The sequence below is a fragment of the Dipodomys merriami genome, unplaced genomic scaffold (assembly GCF_024711535.1).
Source record: "Dipodomys merriami isolate MVZ:Mamm:240054 unplaced genomic scaffold, mDipMer1.0.p SCAF_5, whole genome shotgun sequence".
Lineage (NCBI taxonomy): Eukaryota > Metazoa > Chordata > Mammalia > Rodentia > Heteromyidae > Dipodomys > Dipodomys merriami.
In genome coordinates, this window is record NW_027206068.1 from 68,916,423 (window position 1) to 68,934,187 (window position 17,765).

At 51.2% G+C, this 17,765-nt stretch overlaps 1 protein-coding gene across 3 annotated transcripts in view; it reads right to left on the bottom strand.

Moving 5' to 3' along the window:
• Positions 1–974: 974 nt before the first annotated feature.
• The window catches only part of Dennd2a (DENN domain containing 2A), a 75,073-nt gene continuing 58,282 nt past the window's right edge, over positions 975–17,765 (bottom strand). For all 3 annotated transcript variants that reach the window (XM_069996910.1, XM_069996911.1, XM_069996909.1), the window contains exons 15-20: positions 10,147–10,324; positions 8,919–8,960; positions 7,763–7,880; positions 6,955–7,200; positions 4,287–4,373; positions 975–2,999 (exon numbers count right to left, since the gene is read on the bottom strand). In XM_069996910.1, coding sequence (XP_069853011.1) covers positions 2,968–2,999; positions 4,287–4,373; positions 6,955–7,200; positions 7,763–7,880; positions 8,919–8,960; positions 10,147–10,324 — 703 coding nt within the window. In that variant the 3' untranslated portion in view covers positions 975–2,967. The remainder of the gene's footprint in view (positions 3,000–4,286; positions 4,374–6,954; positions 7,201–7,762; positions 7,881–8,918; positions 8,961–10,146; positions 10,325–17,765) is intronic.

Below are 17,765 nucleotides of genomic sequence, written 5' to 3' on the forward strand. Positions count from 1 at the left end.
TTGGGGTAAGGAAAATGAGAAAGAGATTGTGTTACGTGCCCTGAATTGTTCACTTTATGTTTTGCTTGACTCAGGGCCTGGGTGCTGTCTGTGAGCTTTCTCTTGCTCAAGGCTCATGTTCTACCACGTGAGCAACAGCTCCACTCGAGTTCCTGAGTTCAAGCCCCAGGACCAGTACAACATGGCTTTGTGGTACTTTTCCCAGAATGTGTCCTTTTTCTTCTATTTCAGCAGCATTAAGTTTTTAAAAAATTATTTCATTGGTTGCTGGGGGCTCATGCCTGTAATCCTAGCTACTCAGGAGACTGAGATCTGAGGATCACAGTTCAAAGCCACTCAAGTTTTAGCACTAAAGTTTTTTTTTTTTTTTTTTTTTTGGGGGGGGGGGTCCGGTCGCGGGCCTGAACTCTGGGCCTGGGCGCTGTCCCTCAGCTCTTCAGCTCAAGGCTAGCGCTCTACCATTTGAGCCACAGCGCCACTTCCCGCTTTTTTCTTATGTGGTGCTGAGGAATCAAACCCAGGGCCTCAGGCATGCAAGGCAAGCGCTCTACCACCAAGCCACCTTCCCAGCCAGTGCACTAAAGTTTTTTTTTTTGTTGTTGTTGTTGTGGGGCATGAACTCTAAGCCTGGACACTCTTCAGCTCAAGACAAGCACTCTACCACTAGAGCCACATTGCCATTTCTGGTTTTCTGGTGGTTAATTGGAGCTAAGAGCCTCACAGACTTTTCTGCCTGGTTTGGCTTTGAACCACGATCCTCAGATCTTAGCCTCCTGAGTAGCTAGGATTACAGGTTTAAGTCACTGGCGCCTGGCTTTTTGATTATTTTCTAGGTATAGTCTTGTGCTTTTTTTGGGCAGTACTGGCCTCTGACTGTGATCCTTGAACTATATATACTTCCAGCCTAGGTGAGGTTACTTTCAATATATCTAAAAAACAGAATACTATACGACTATTAGGAATGTTGATAAAATTGTATATTTATTCACTTGAAGGTCTTAAGTAAACAATGTAATAGGAAATAAGTTAGAAAAGAAAAGTGTATTCCAAAATAATAAAAGTGATCTTTTTAGGAAATATAAAAATATACAGAATGTCACTATTACTAATCCAAGGAGCTGGTTAGTGACCAAATTCCCCAGCCCCTCCCCTTCCCCCAGCTGCGCAAACCTACTCAGGGGGGTTTTCCCTCGGCAGGGGTGAGGAGTTGAGCCCGGGGCCTTGGGCTAGGCAAGGCAGGTACTCACCTCACCACTGAGCCAGGGCCTCCAGCACACTAGGCAAGTGCCCTACCACTGAACTACATCCCAGCCTGCTACTCAGGTTAACTGTTATGCATAGCCTGGTCCCTACTATTATGGAGAGCCTTGGAGAATGGGATATAAATTATGGGATCCTCTCAGCTAAAAAAAAAAAAATCTCAGTAGGCATCCCAGCTGTTGGCTACAGTTTTGGGGTGTCTAGGACCCTAGTGTAGTGGGGTGGCCAACCTCGTTCTCATTTTTCTTGTGTTCTGTCCCCCACTCCCAAGAACCTCTTCTTCCAAGAAGGTCAGGGAGCCTCTGGTAGGCAGCTCCGGCCTCCGGGGCCATTGTCTGGGCCCCAGGCTATCCCTTCTATTTCCGTCAAGGTTACTGGAAGCAGCCAGGTGACCAGCAGAGGGATGTGCAAAGGCAGAAGCCCCAAGGCCTGCCGAGAACCTGCGGAGAGCCCAGGGGGTTCTTGCAATGTCCCTACTGTCACTGGTCCCTCAGGACAACTCTCAGGATATGGCTACCCCCTGGCTCAGGGGCCATATCAGCCTGAGGCCATGCCTCTTTGGGGTGCACAAGTCTAGTAAAGCTACCCCAATTATCTTGCCCCTCCCCAACCAATGTCCTTCCTATCTATCCTGCATGCGTATGATATCATTTGTGCTGACTGGGTCCTTGGAACAAGATGGGAATGGGGTCCCCAGAGTGGCCTTAAATGTCACGAGGCGAGCTCAAGGCACTATTATACATTGTAGGACCCTCCAAGACTTCTTATTAACAGAGCTGACAAGACTTCCTTCTTCTGTATGTCCCTTTAAAGTCTTGGGCTGGTAGGGGCGTGGGCAGTTGGGTGGCTTCTAAGGGGAAATGGCAGAAAGTCAAGGTCACTTGGGAAAATCCTCCGCCACCAGGTGGCGCCACTGACCAGCAAAGAAGAGCCAGTGGCTTGGGCAGCTGACTTCCTCTTCTGATCCAGGCCCCCACACCAGCCAAGGAAGGGCCAGTCCTGAACTTATGGGCCTGGAGAATACAGGTATGGTCAGCTCTCCCTTTTGTCTCCCCTCAGCCTACACCTGTCCCCTGTATTCACCAAGTCCTGTTCCTTGGCCACTATTCCTCCCACCTCTTCCCTTCTTCCTTCAAGTCTCATCCACAAAGTAGAGATTTTTCTTAGCCTTGGCAAAATAAAAAGAAACCCCAAACACTTCTCTTCCTTTTAATATCTAAGGTGAAATAAAAGAACAGACCACAGTAACAACGGTTTGCATTTGGGGTTCCCTTCCCGGATGTCAGAGTGTCCTGCCAGACATAGACTGCTCCAGGGAGTGTGCAGGCCCTGTCTAGTGGCTGGCACCCATCTGGGTCTCTATCCCAGGATCAGGGACAGCCCAGGGCCCAACCTTCCAGAATGTTCTCAAAGTGCTGTGGCTTTTCCCTTGAAGCTGAGCTGAGAGCTGAGGATTATTTCCTTTTTTTTTGTTGTTTGGTCATGGGGCTTGAACTCTGGGCCTGGGCACTGTCCCTCAGCTCTTCAGCTCAAGGCGAGCATTCTACCACTTGAGCTACAGCGCCACTTCTGGTTTTCTAGTGGTTTATTGAAGATAGGAGTCTCACTGTCTTTCCTGCCGGGGCTGGCTTTGAACCGTGATCCTCAGATCTCAGCCTCCTGAGTAGCCAGGATTACAGGCGTGAGCCACAGGTGCCCCGCTGAGGATTATTTCTTATGTAGAAACTTCATTTTATTGCCTAAAAAGGAAAATGAGAAGAACATTTTCATCAGGCCAGTTCAATTTTTTTTTAATTTAGAGAATAGTTTATTAGCTTCTGTAATCAAACTCACGTAGATGAGACCTTACATATTTAATACAGTGCGTTTACCCCTGTACAATTTTTTTTTTTAGGCCAGTTCAATTTTGCCCTTGCCATCTGGGTATGGTATGGATAGCAGGCCCCAGGGCACCCTGCGCTACACTGCTCTAACTCAGACTAAAGGAGGAGGAAGGATGTCTTCACTATGATAACTGAATTAGAACGCAGCTCACAGGTTCCACGGCCCATGGCCCATGGGAAGGCCCCTCCTCACCCATCTGGGGCCTTGATCTCGCTAATCTTCCCGCTGACTTTCTCCCCACCCTCCCTTTCCCAGTGAGAGCCTTTAAAAAAGTTTTTTTTTTTTTTAGCATGTTAACTGTACAGACAGGTTTTATTGTGATATTTACATAGATGCATATAATGTACTTTGCTCAAAAATTTCCTCCTCTATTATTATTATTTTTCTTCTTTTTTTTGGCCTCGTACTGGGGCTTGAACTCAGGGCTTGGGCCCTGTCTCTGAACTTTCTTTTTCTTTTTTTTTTTTGTCGGTCATGGGGCTTGAACTCTGGGCCTGGGCGCTGTCCTTCAGCTCAAGGCGAGCGCTCTACCACTTGAGCTACAGCACCACTTCCGGTTTTCTGGTGGTTTATTGGAGATAGGAGTCTCACGGTCTCTCCTGCCCGGGGTGGCTTTGAACCGCGATCCTCAGATCTCAGCCTCCTGAGTAGCTAGGATTACAGGCGTGAGCCACCAGCGCCCGGCTTGTCTCTGAACTTTCTTGCTCAAGGCTACTCTATGACTTGAGGCATAGATCCTCTTCCGTTTTTTCTGGTGCTTAATTGGAGATAAAGTCTCATGGGCTTTCTTGCCCTGGTTGGCTTTCAACCATGATCCTCAGATCTCAGCCTCCTGAGTAGCCAAGATTATAGGCATGTATTGTGTGTGAGTGTATATGTGTGTGCGCCGCGCGCGTGCGTACATGTGCATGCTGGTACTGGGGCTTGAACTCAGGCTCTTGAACTCTTGCCCAGCTTTTTCACTCAAGGCTGGTGCTCTGCCCCTGAATCATACCTCCACTTCAAGCTACTTAATCAGAGGTAAGAGTCCTTGGATATGTCTGGCTGGCTGGCTTAGAATTTTGATCCTCACAGCTCAGCCTCCTGAGTAAGCTAGGATTACAGATGAGTTACCAGTGGGAGGCTGGCGGCAGGGATCTTACCTAGACCCTTGAGGAATCTGTTGACCCCGCTGTGCACGCCGCTGGGAAGGCTTTCCAAGTACTCCTGGGCTCGGACCTCAAACAGACCTGGGGATAGGAGACAGCCGGGTCAGCTGGGGTTCTCCCCTGTGTGCTGCTACACAACTCTCGCCACGGGGTAAGGCGTGAGTGACCAGCTTCTCTAGACCCTGAGGTTAGAGGATCTGCGATACTGTCCCAGTTCTGCCAAAGCCATCTCTGGAAAGCCACAGGCTCGCTGCTCCTTTTACTTAAATGCTTTCCAAGGGTCCATGCTGTGCGGACGACAAGGATTCAATGATGAACTAGTCAGCAGAGAGCTCACTGCCCTCCCCCTTCTTCGTACATTCTGTCAGGGGCCGGGACAAGTGGCGAAGTCCTCTGGGAATCCCATGGCCATGTGTGACCTGGACAGGCTGGGTCAGCCATCTCCCAGGCTCCCAGGGCTAACTCTACCTGGTTTTTGAAGGATTTTCTATGGATAGAAAGCTCCTTCCGTGTTACTGTGACCTCTCATTAAATTGTGCTGGTACTGGGGCTTGAATTCAGGGCCTGAGTACTGTCCCTTAGTCTTTTTGCTCAAGGCTGGTACTCTAACACTTGAGCCACAGCTCTCTACTTCTGTTTTGGTGGTTGTCTGGAGATAAGAATCTCATAGTTTCTTGCCTGGGCAAGCTTTGGACTTAGATCCTCAGATCTCAGCCTAAGTAGCCGGGATTCCAGGGGTGAGCCTGAAGTGTTGTGATGACTGAAACTGGAGATTTGCCACTTTGTATTTTTTTTTTTTTGGGTCCGGTCGTGGGGCCTGAACTCTGGGCCTGGGCGCTGTCCCTCTGCTCTTCAGCTCAAGGCTAGCACTCTACCACTTGAGCCACAGTGCCACTTCCGGCTTTTTTTCTTTTTGTTTATGTGGTGCTGAGGACTCCAACCCAGGGCCTCATGCATGCAAGGCAAGCGCTCTACCACTGAGCCACCTTCCCAGTTTTGAGATAACTTTGCTTCACTTCAAATTTGCAATCTTCTGTGCCTCTGCTTTCGGTAAAGACACTTAAATGTCCCCAGCATTTTTTTTTTCCAGTCCTGGGACTTGAACTCAGGGCCTGGGCACTGTCTCTGAGCTTCTTTTGCTCACGGCTAGCACTCTACCACTTGAGCCAAAGCACCACTTCTGGGTTTTTCTCTTTATGTGGTACTGAGGAATCGAACCTGGAGCTTCATGTATGCTAGGCAAGTGCTCTACCACTGAGCACATTCCCAGCCCAGCTCTTCTATTTAAAAAACAACAACAAAAAATAACCCTTTAGTCTGGACACTGATGGCTCACATCTGTAATCCTAGCTATTTAGGAGGCTAAGGTCTGAGGATCACAGATCGAAGCCAGCCTAGGCAGGAAAGTTGGCGAGATTCTTATCTCCAATTAACCATCAGAAATGGACTTGTGGCTGGAAATGGTAGAGCACTAGTCTTGAGCATAACAGCTCAGGGTCAGCTCTACAACCACTGCTACCACCAACGAAAAGAACTCTAGCTTTTGGTGGCAGTGGCTCATGCTTGTGATCCGAGCTATTCAGGAAGTTGAGATTTGAGGATCAGGGGTTGAAGCCAGCCTAGGCAGCAAAGTCTGAGACTCTTTATCTCTAATTAGCCACCAAAAGGCCAGAAGTGGAGCTGTGGCTCAAATGGTAGAGCACTAGCCTTGAGGAAAAAAACAAAAAAAAAGCTCAGAGCGGCTAGGGATGTAGCTTAGAGGGAGAGTGCTTGCCTGGCATGCATGAAGTCCTGGGTTCCATTCCTCAGTTCCATTCCTCAGAAAAAGCTGGGAGTGGTACTGTGGTTCAAGTGGTAGAGTGCTAGCCTTGAGTTAAAGGAGCTCAGGGACAGTGTCCAGGCCCTGAGTTCAAGCCCCAGGACTGGCAACAACAACAACAACAACAAAAACTCAGAGACAGCACCCAGGCTTTGGTCCCAGAGGACCAGCATAACAAGCAAACAAACAAAAAACCCAACTCTGTAAGGAGGCACATGGATGGTTCCAGTCTCATCAATTTCCTTCTGTATATACCCGCAGAGACCCCATATTAAAACCACCCTGCTGCTGCCCTGTCCGTCCTGGAGGAGGGCTGCGGCAATACTGGACTTTGGGGACTTAACTAGTGTAATCAGAGCTCACCCAGGCCTGGGACCAGGTGTTCCCCAGCCTCTAAGGAGGGGCTCTGCAAGAATGCCTGCCGTACCTGCCTGGCTTGTGTGAGGGATTTTAGATTCTGAGACAAAGGACAAAAAGACTGCAGTGATCCTCCCCCCCTCCCCCGTCTCCTCATCCCGTTCTCCATCCCTAGAAGTGAGGTGGAAAGGAGGCGGGAAGTATGGCAGGGAAGGAGGAGGAGATGCAAAACCTCAAGCAGAGCAGGAGGCAGAGGCTGGTGCTGGTGAAGAGGACAGCTGCCCAGGTGGGGCAGAGGAGCACCGATTCTCTCTGGCTCATCCATCAGCAGCTGCTGGAGAGAGAGCAAGAAGGGGGGGGGGGGCAGAGAGGAGGAGCAGGAGGGCAGCAGGGAGAGGTGGGAAAGACATTCTTCAGCGTCATCCTATGGCTCCAGAGGACGCTGGCATAGGTGGCTCTCTGGCCCCGGCGTGGACGGCTCCTTACCCTTGGCATCTTGCCGGCGCAGCTCCCGCTCCTGGATGAAGCCACGGAAGGTCTGGGTCTCCATGAACACCTCCAGGAAGCGGCGCAGGCTCTTGGAGGAGACGGCTTTGCGGAAGGCGTCCCGCTGCAGGCTCCGCTCCTCCCGCTCGCCCGGCGTCAGGAACAAGGAATAGTGGCCCACCATCTCCACAAAGAAGCGGACAAAGGCCTCGGACACCACCGCATTCAAGGGGCTGGACGCTGGGCCTGGGCAGGGACAGAGAGGAGGGGGGGCAGCGAGGGCGGATGATTGGCTGGCGCTCAACAAAGCGGGGAATGACGGCAGCCACGGAAATTCCCTCGGTGGCCAACTGTGTCTTTCCCCATTTTATTTACTTATTTGGTGCAAGAACTGGGGCTTGAACTCAGAGCCTGGGCACTGTCCCTGAGCTTTTTGGTTTTGCTCAAGACTGGTGCTCTACCATTTGAGCCACAGCTTTACTTCCAGCTTTTTGGTGGTTAATTAGAGATAATTCTCACAGATTTTCCTGTCCAAGGCTGGCTTTGAACCGTGATCCTCAGATGTCAGCCTCCTGAGTAGCTAGGATTACAGGCATGAGCCACTGGCGCCCAGCTTCTTTTCCTACCTTTATATAGATAGTATAGGGCCAAGATGGGAGTGATGGGCAATTTCCCCCCCAATTCCTTGTTGGAATGAAGTCCAGATGAAGAGGCTGCTGCTCAGCCCCATGTTCTGGCGTTGCTCAGTGGGAATGGGCGGCCCGCTGCAGCTGCCCCCAGCCTCTCGTGGAGCAAGTGCTGCCTTTACCATAGGTGCAGTCCGGGGGCCCTCCGTCCAGGTCACAGGCCAGCTCGTTCCTCTGCTCCAGAATGTGTTCCAGGGCCAACTGAAGCTTCCGGGGCAGAATGGAATCTTCATCCTCCATCTGTAAGGCAGAAGCAGCAAGTGGGCCCCAGTGCTGGTGCTTTTGGGTAATGCCTGCATCCTGGCTAGCATCACACACTGCTATACCACGGGGCAGGCTGATCCCATAGCATCTGTGATGCACAGGCTCATCCATGTGTATGTGTGCCTGTGTGTGTGTTGGTACTGGGGCTTCAACTCAGACCCTCACATTCTCACTTTACTTTCTTTTTTTTGTCAGTCGTGGGGCTTGAACTCTGGGCTTGGGTACTGTCCCTGTGCTCTTCAGCTCAAAGCAAGCGCTCTACCACTTGAGCCACAGCGCCACTTCCAGTTTTCTAGTGGTTTACTGGAGATAAGACTTTCACAGACTTTCCTGCCCAGGCTGGCTTTGAACTACAATCCTCAGATCTCAGCCTCTTGAGTAGCTAGGATGACAGGCATGAGCCACTGGCGCCCGGCTCATTTTACTTTCTTACTCATGCCTGGTGCTCCATGCCTCCAGTCCAGGATTTTGCTGGTGAATTAGAGATGGAATTTTGTAGACTTTCCCACATAGCTTCCGACTGTGACCCTCAGATCTCAGCCTTCCAAATAGCTAGGATTACAGGCGTGAGCCGCTAGTGTCCTGGGAAAGCTAGCTTTCTGGTCTGGCTTATGGGAAGGCCTACCTGGAGGGCCTTTAGAAAAGAAAGAATGAGCCCGGTATCCGTGGCTCATGCTGTGTAATGCTAGCTACTCAGGAGGCTGAGATCTGGGGATCATGGTTCAAAGCCAGCCCAGGCAGGAAATTCTGTGAGACTCTCATCTCCCGTTAACCACCAAGAAATGGGAAGTGGTGCTGTGGCAAAAGTGGAAAAGCTCTATCCTTGAGCTGAAGAGCACAAGGACAGCGCCCAGGCCCAGAGTTCAAGCCGCATGACCAACCAAAAAAAAAAAAAAAAAGAATGAAAAAGGCGTTGTGATACGTCTCAGCTTCTCAGTAGTGGGGCAGGACGGAAGAGCCGGGGCGTGCAGCGGCTGCGACAGCACAGGCGGAGCTCCCCATCCTCTCACTCACCTGTTTGAGGAAGCGATCGTTGATGAGGTCCACCACGAGCACCTGTCAGGCAGAAAGAGGGGCGAGTGCTACCACTAGTGCTGCTGGAGATGGGTCCTGCCTTCTTCCTTCTTGGTACCCCAGGTGGCCGGAGCAGTGTGTGTGTGTGTGGGGAATATGTGGTTTCTGCATGTTGCAGTGTGGGAACAGGAGGGCGTCCACACTGACATCCAGCTTCTCCATCCTCAGGGGGTGGAAACACAGGGACCAGGAGATGGCGCCCTCTCCCCAACTCCAGTGTAGATGGCTGGCCATGGGGGAGGAAGCCCAGGAGCCTGGATGGCCACCCTAACCTCAGCTGGAAACGCTTGGCCTCTGCTTGTTGCAGACCGGTGGAAGAGCCTGTTCTTGGCTCTGTCCTCACTTCTGGAGCTGAACTGAGCTGCAGGGGATTATAGGAGGCTGCACAAAGCCAGGCCTTCAGACAAGTAAAGAAGCAGTATCCTGAGATAGACTGCACATCAGTCCTTCCCTAGGACAGAGGGGTGGAAACTGTGTGTGTGTGGAAACTCTGTGTGTGTGTGTGTGTGTGTGTGTAGATAGGGTCTGTTTTGTTTTGGTCACAGAGCTTGAACACTGTCCCTGAGCTCTCTGGCTCAAGGCTAGTGCACTATCATTTTGAGCCACAGCATCACTTCCATTTTTCTGGTGGTTAATTGGAGATGAGTCTCACGGACTTTCCTGCCAGGGTTGGCTTTGAACTATGATCTTCAGATCTCAGCTTCCTGACTAGCTAGGATTACAGGTATATACCACCAGTGCCTGGCTAGATAGGGACTTTCTATTCAGACCAGGCTGACCAAAAATTTAGGATCATCCTGCCTCAATGTTCTTGTAATGCTGAGTGCTGGTATTACAGGTATGTGCTAGCATACCTGGCTTGATGGTTGTCCTTTGGGACTGATATACCAAAGGACCTACAGTAAGGACACAGTCCTGGTCCGCTGTCATTAGTCCCAGCACATTCTGGTTCTGGCTGTTTCTTCATGTGCTTTCTTCCCTCAGTGCAAGGGAGGGGGGCAGGGCAGGTGGCACATTAGGGCTCTGACCTAGGTTGGCTTTCACAGGTCACCTGCAGATGCCAAAGGTCAGGGAGCCCGGGTGGGAGCGGTTACAGACCAAGTTGCAGCTCCGCTGTCCCTCGACTCCTCTGGGCCCCAAGAGAGGGAGCTGGCCGGGTGGGGCTCACCTCTTCCAGTGGCAGCTCCCTGAGCAGCGGCAGCGAGCTGGACAGCAGCCCGATGATGAAGGGCGTGGGCGAGCACACGATGTCGATCATGGCTGGCGGGAGCACAGGGATGTAGGTGTGCTGCCAGCTGAAGGGGTAGATGAGAGCCACCATGGCATGGCAGCACTTGGACAGGGTGCTGCAGGGGGGGGGGGGGGAGAGAGAGAGAGGGCGCGGTTGGGTGGGGAGAGGCCTGGGCGTCCCTGGGCTCCCAGGCAGGTGGACAGACTCAGCTACGGGAAGCAAGCACAGAGTTCACCTTCTTTTCTTTTTGGTGCCAGTTCTGGGGCTTGAACTCAGGGCCTGACCACTGTCTTTGAGTTTCTCTGTTCAAGACTAGCACTTTACCACTTGAGCCACAGCTGCACATCCAGCTTTTTTCTGGTTCACTGGAGATAAGAGTCTGGCAGACGTCCCTGCCTCGGGCTCAGCCTCCTGAGTAGCTAGCACGACAGGCGGGAGCGGCCGCCTTTCCCCTCAGAACACCCAGGCGGCTCCCTCCTCTGCTGCGGCCACACCGGAAGGGTCCTAGTTGAGGCCTGGGGAGGTTCCAGGCCTGAGTTCAGCTGCTTCCACTAGGAACCCAGGGGAAGAAGACATGATTGGATTAGCGTTGGCGTTGGATAGCGAGGGAAGTTTCAGTAGATTACATTCACTCAGGGAACTGGAATGCAGTGAGCAAAAGCACAACTGGAACCAATTTTTTTTCCCCCTGGTGCTGCTGGAGATCTACCCAGAGTCTCAAGAACGCTGGGCAAATGTTTCACCACGGAGCTAAGCCTCAGGTCCATCTTCAGTTCTGATGGCGACAAATGATGCCATCTCAACTGGTCATCTACTGGCTCTGTAGGTCCGTGCTGCTGCTGTCATGGGTGACTCGTTCTTACAAGGAAGGAGCACTTTTGTCTTTTTTGTTTAATGTTCAAATCGTCTGCTACAGCTGGAGCCAAGTGTTCTCACACCTGGTTATGATTAACACCTCGTTAGGGCACAGGAGGGGGGTGGACAGCATGACGAGAAGCGGGCAGCCTCTCATTCCTGCAGCCCTGACCCCGTCCCTAGGCTAAAACCACTCCTGCCTGCAGCACCGTGAAGAGAGAAAGGTCAGACTCTGCAGGAACTAATGGTAGCAGAGGAGAAAAGAGAGGATTCTTTTAAGGGTATCTTACAGGTTTCTCTCTGTCATGGCTGCAAGTGCTAATGGAATTTTCCTCCCTGACTTGAGAGGGCTGGAGAAGCGCTTGTAGGGTGGAAGGTGGGAACTGGTGGTGGATTAGGAAAAAATAATAAAATAAAAATCAAAGCACAGCCAATGGTTCGGGGGAGGCTAACGATGAGTCTTGAGCGAGCTCTAGGCGGAGCCTCACTTAACACTGGGTATGGGAGGCAGTGGTTTTTTGGAGCTTGAACTCAGGGCCTGGGCAACGTCCCTGAGCTTTTGTGCTCAAGGCTATTTGGAGCCATGTATCATTTCCAGCTTTTTGGCAGTTAAGTAGAAATAGAGTCTGACAGACTTTTCTGCCTGGGCTGGCTTTGAACTGTGATCCTCAGATCTCAGCCTCTTGAGTGGCTAGGATGACAGGCGCGAGCCGCCAGTGCCAAGCCCAGGCAGTATTTTTTTTTTTTGGGTCTGGTCATGGGGCCTGAACTCTGGGTCTGGGCACTGTCCCTCAGCTCTTCAGCTCAAGGTTAGCACTCTACCACTTGAGCCACAGCGCCACTTCCGGCTTTTTTCTGTTTGCTTATGTGGTGCTGAGGAATCGAACCCAGGGCCTCATGCATGCAAGGCAAGCGCTCTACCACTGAGCCACCTTCCCAGCCCCCCAGGCAGTATTTTTGAGGGAAGTCCGCGGATAATAGCCCAAGTAGAAGGCTCACATTGTCACAAGGATGAAAGGAAGAAACACCACCTCCTACAGCTGTGACCAACTGGCCAAAAGTGGGAAAGGAAGGAAGGACCGTGGGAGGATGGCTGGAGGGGGGGTAATGGTGGGTGGGGGCGGAGATCAATGATGAACACAGGTGAGAAGGGTGACTTCTGAGGACTGAAACATCTTTCTAGAACATCAGAAGCACCAGTGCGTGCTAATAGCTGGAGAAGACACTTCAGTCTGGGTGTTCCCAACCCTGTGTGCCAGGCTAGGAGCTCCTGTACCCTTCTGATCCATCTACAAACCAACAAGAATCTAGCACAGAAGCCGGGCACTGGTGGCTCATGCCTGTAATCCTAGCTACTCAGGAGGCTGAGATCTGAGGATTGAGGTTCAAACTAGCACAGGCAGGAAAGTCCTTGAGATTCTAACCTCCAACCAACCACCATAAATAAAGCTGGAAGTAAAAGTGAGACTCAAGGGTTACAGTGCTAGTTTTGAACGAAAAAGCTAAGCAAAGGGGCTGGGAAGGTGGCTCAGCGGTAGAACGCTTGCCTTGCAAGCATGAGGCCCTGGGTTTGATTCCTCAGCACCACATAAACAGAAAAAGCCAGAAGTGGTGCTGGCCCCAGTATCAGCAGAAAAAAACATAAACAGATAAACCAATAATGGAAAGATCTGATCAGTTAATCCTGATGATCATGAAGGCAGCAGTCTATCATTTAACCTATGGTTTAAAGCACTATAAAAAGTTTCTTGAACATCCTAAACCTGGCGTTATCTAATTCTTTTGTACAAACTCGTACCTGTGGCTATTATTTAGCCTTTTCTATAGGTTTAGGCAAAAATATTTGGAAGTAAAATGAGCAAATTCAAAGAAAAACCCCAAAATAAAATGTTTATCATCAGGAACAAGAAGACAGGGCTCTAAGGAAATATTTATAGGGTTGTTAAGGCAACAGAATGAACCATCACAAGAACATTCTTTTTTCTTCTGTCTGTCAAACTTTGGCTTGACAGAGCCTTTAGAAACACCCAATGTCCACTCTAAAGATGAAACGAAGCACAAATGTTATTTTAAATTTGATAGATTTTTGGCTCAACTTAAAACCCTTTTATAACTTATACAGTATTTGCCACAAGTCCTTTGCAATTTCCTCTTTTCTGTGGGCAGGCTCCTTAGCGAAGAGGAGTGGAGAACTGCGTTGGGGGTGGGGTGGGACAGTGCAGGGGGTGAGCTGAGGCCTACCCTGGGGTATCACGGGGCATGTCCAGTGCTCTTTCCAGTGGCCCCCCTAGATGATGGCTGCAGAGCAAAATCAGAACTTGTGTCTGCCTTCCAGGTACTGCTAGCCAGATGGGAACTCTGAATTTGCTGAGGACGGAGCATGGTGGCGGAGGGCAGCAGGCATGGCTTAAGCTCATGATTTCCAGCCTAGTGCCAGTGGTTCATACCTATAATCTTGGCAACTCAAAAGACTAAAATGGAGATGGAAGCATGGCTCGGATGGTAGATCGTCAGGCCAAGGAATGAAAGTGTTAGATATGGAGTTCAAGTCCTGGTTTAGGGATAAAGGCTGGGAGAGGGGGGGGAAAAGATTGAGATCTGAGGATTGAGGTTTGAAGCCAGGCCAGGGCTGGCTCTGAGACTCTTTCTCTTCCTTTCCTTTCCTTTTCCTTCCTTCCTTCTTTTCCTTTTCTTTCCTTCCTTGTTTCCTTCCTTCCTTTTTTGTCGATCATGGGGCCTGAACGCTGTCCCTTAGCTCTTCAGGTCAAGGTTAGCACTCTACCACTTGAGCCACAGCGCCACTTCTGGCTTTTTCTGCTTATGTGGTGCTGAAGAATCGAACACAGGGCCTCATGAATGCAAGGCAAGCACTCTACCACTGAGCTACCTTCCCAGCGCTGAGACTCTTTATTTCTACTTAATCACCAAAAACCCGGGGATGGAACTGTGGCTCAAATGGTAGAGCACTAGCCTGAGAGACAGTTCCCAGGCCCTGAGTGAAAACCCTAGAACTCTCTGTCTCTGTCTCTCACACACACACAGATTTTTCTTCCTAGAAATTCTGGTCCTCAAGCCCTTGATTGCCAAAGTCTGGATGAAAACCCTTTAGATCCTTATAGCTATTCTTCCATCAAGCAGAGCAGAGTGACAGGGACTCAGATTGCTGCCCCAGGCCCAAGAACCAGAATTTTATGCAGCCCAGTTCCAGGAACCCCAAAGCAATCAGGCCCACGGGATTGGAGAATTTCAGAGCTGAGAGAGATTTGGGGGTCACACAGTCACATCTCACTGGAGCCTCAGCTGCAAGGTCACCACCACGGGCGGGAGGGCGCAGAGGAGAACAAGTCCAGCCTTCCTACACCAGCCTCACTGACTGCGAGCAGTAGGGAGTCTTTTTGGTTTGTCTGTGTGTTTTCACACACAAGTTGGTCTCACTATACATCCCAGGCTGATCTTGAACTCATGATCATCCCGACATGGCTTCCAGGGTGCTAGGGTTACAGGCAAGTACTACCATGCCTATCTTACAAAGGGGCCTTCGTGGCTTAACAAAGACCACATTTCTGTGGACAGGGCCCCACATTTTGCCTGTCACCGGCCCCCAATTGCACCAGTGCCTTTGTCACTGTGTCTTTGGAATTAAGACAGTTTTCTGACTGAATCTTTGTGGCTTTCGTAGCATCTATCTGACAAGAGCGTGGGGAGCAGGAGAGACTGTAGACCAGACTAAAATGGTTCCCTGCTCTAGATGTTCTCCCATTCCTGTCTCAGAGTTCTCTGGGCCAACCAGCGTGTACTCCCTCCCTCCCTCCCTCCTTCCTTTTTTGACTGCCAGTACCGGGGCTTGAGTTGAGTGCTTGTATCTGCTAGGAAGGCCTTCTCTACCACTTGAGCCTGGATCTTTATTTATCCCCCATTCCCGCCCACTTTCAGGTCTGCAAGGGATGATGGTAGCTAGAAAGATAATGTATGCGTAACAGAGAAAGAGGGCAAAACAAGACAGCAAAGCCCCCGAAAGTGAGCAGCACCAGGGGCCTAGGGTCTGTCAACCCCTAGGACTCAAGAATAAGAAGACCCAGGGCCAGGACGGGGAGGGAGGGACTGGGCGCCCAGCTGAGGTCCAGACATTTGGGCAGAGTTTAGTCACAGCCCTGAGGTCTGCTCATTTTTCCTTTGTCCCTGGAGGCAGCAGCTGCGAAGGAGAAGCTGGCCCATTGCCAGTGGTCCACCTGGAAATCTGTCCAGGGGAACAGTCACATACCTCCTACGGATTCCTCTGTGGACCATTTTCCACGGTTTTCCCATACTGCCCTAGGGGAAGACCTGCTCCTGACAGGGCCCCACACTTTCTGTTTCTACCTTTTCTCTGACTGTACTTTGGCGAGATAACTAAGGGCATTTTCGGCTCTTTCTCCTAAGGGTGGGCCATTCCCTAGTTCACCAGCTCTACTCCACCACACACCTTCAGCCCTGAAACAAGTCTCATAGGTGCCTGGTCCAGGCTTGGCAGATTCTTGGTTTATTCTTTTGGCCTTTCACTTTATTTAAAAATCTTTTTTGACAGTATTAAGGTTTGAACTCAGGGTCTCATGCTTGCAAACATTCTACCACCTGAGCCAAACCCCAATCTTTTTGCTTTTTAGTTTTTTACTTCTTCTCCAGCAGGGTTTCTCACTTTTTTTTTTGGGTCCGGTCGTGGGGCCTGAACTCTGGGCCTGGGCGCTGTCCCTCAGCTCTTCAGCTCAAGGCTAACACTCTACCACTTGAGCCACAGCGCCACTTCCGGCTTTTTTCTTATGTGGTGCTGAGGAATCGAACCCAGGGCCTCGAGCATGCAAGGCAAGCGCTCTACCACTGAGCCACCTTCCCAGCCAGGGTTTCTCACTTTTGCCATACCTTGGACTGTGATCCTCCTATCTCCACCTCCTGAGCAGCTAGAATTACGGGGTGTGTCACTACACCTGCCTCCTTGTACTTTTCTTCTTCTTTTTTTTTGTCGCTGTGAGGCTTGAACGTGGGGCTTGGGCGCTGTCCCTGCACTCTTCAGCTCAAGGAAAGCACTCTACCACTTGAGCCACAGTGCCATTTCCGGTTTTCTGGTGAGTAATTGGAGATTAAGAGTCTCAGGGACTTTCCTGCCCGGGCTGGCTTTGAACCGTGATCCTCAGATCTCAGCCTCCTGAGTAGCTAGGATGACAGGCGTGAGCCACCGGCGCCCGGCTCTCCTTGTACTTTTCTTCTCTATGCCTTTCTGAAGTTATTTCCCCCCCTCACAAAACCCAACCCTGAGAACCAAGAGCTTGGGGGCTAAGGAGGGGGCAGAGTGGGCCTTCCACAGAACCCAGACAGTTAACAGAGACCTGGCGAAACTCAATCCTGGTCACTGAAGGGTTATTACTCATCCCCAGCTTCCAAAGCCCCAATCTTGAGAACTCTGTGTATCAATTCCCCAGTGCCCAGCATGCTTGGAGTGCTGCCCAGCGCCCTGCACCAGCTGCAGGCTGAAGAGAGTCTGCTTCCTGAGTTGACGAAAGTACACAGGGAGCATAATACTGTGGCATTTAAAAGTCACTAGGGAACTCAGCCACAGGGAGGGGGCGGGGGAGGAGTGCCATCAAGGGGACCAGATGGTTACAGGGAGCCATGGGCTGCGTGCCACTCCTCCCAGGCTCCCCCCCCCCCCCAGCCCCACGCCATTGAATCCCACCTGGATCCATGCCATGCCTTCCATCCCTCTGCCCCTTCTCCCTCCCTCCTGTGTTCTACAGCTCAGAGTCCTATTTCCTCTCCAAACCCAGATGGTTCTCCTTCATTATGTGTCTGGCGTGTTTTCTTCCCACATGAGCTTCTCAGGTGGTCTCTGCTTCAGCCTGGTGGTGGCTCCCATCCTTAGCCCTTCTTGAGCCCTGAGTTCTAAGAATGAGACTTGCCTGCCTGGGGCTGGCTTTGAAGTGTGATTCTCAGATCTCAGCCTCCTGTGTTAACGACTATTACAGGCGTGAGCCACTGGTGCCTGGCTGACTCAACTGTTTGAAATGATAGAAGTTGAGAATAAACCCAAATCCCGAATCCCTATCTGCGGATGCTGTTGTCTTCTCCCTCCTCGTCCTGCTTCCTGTGCCAGGGTCTAAACCTTGTGCGTGCTTGGTTTGCTGGCTCTCAGTTGGTGCCTTTGGCCTGTTCCCCCCACCCCTGTGTATTTGGGGGACAGAGCCTGTTGGATCTCTGTTTAGGATGGGTTCAAACAATAATCCTCTAAATCTCAGCCTCCAAAGAAGCTAGGATGATAAGTGTGAGCCACCAGGGGCTGGTGCATTTTCATAAAATGTGACCATGGCACGTGCTGGCATCTTACTGGGCAGCGAGTGTGTGAGGTGTGAGATTCAGTTTAACAACATGGGGAGAGGGATGCCTTGGTGAAGTTTGCTCTGCGGGGCCTGTGGCCTTTCCCTGAGCTGGGTCCTGTCCCCTCTGCCTGCCTCCCCTTTCTCTCCATGCTAGCTCAGGGAGCTCCAGTCCAGATTCTGGGGGTGATGCACTCCCCTTGCTGCCCACCCCACCCTGCCTCCTTGCCCCTGCACAGGTGGCTCCATTTACCTGCAATGTGCAACATACTTTTTTTTTTGTCGGATGTGGGGCTTGAACTCTGGGCCTGGACGCTGTCCCTGAGCTCTTCAGCTCAAGGCGAGCGCTCTACCACT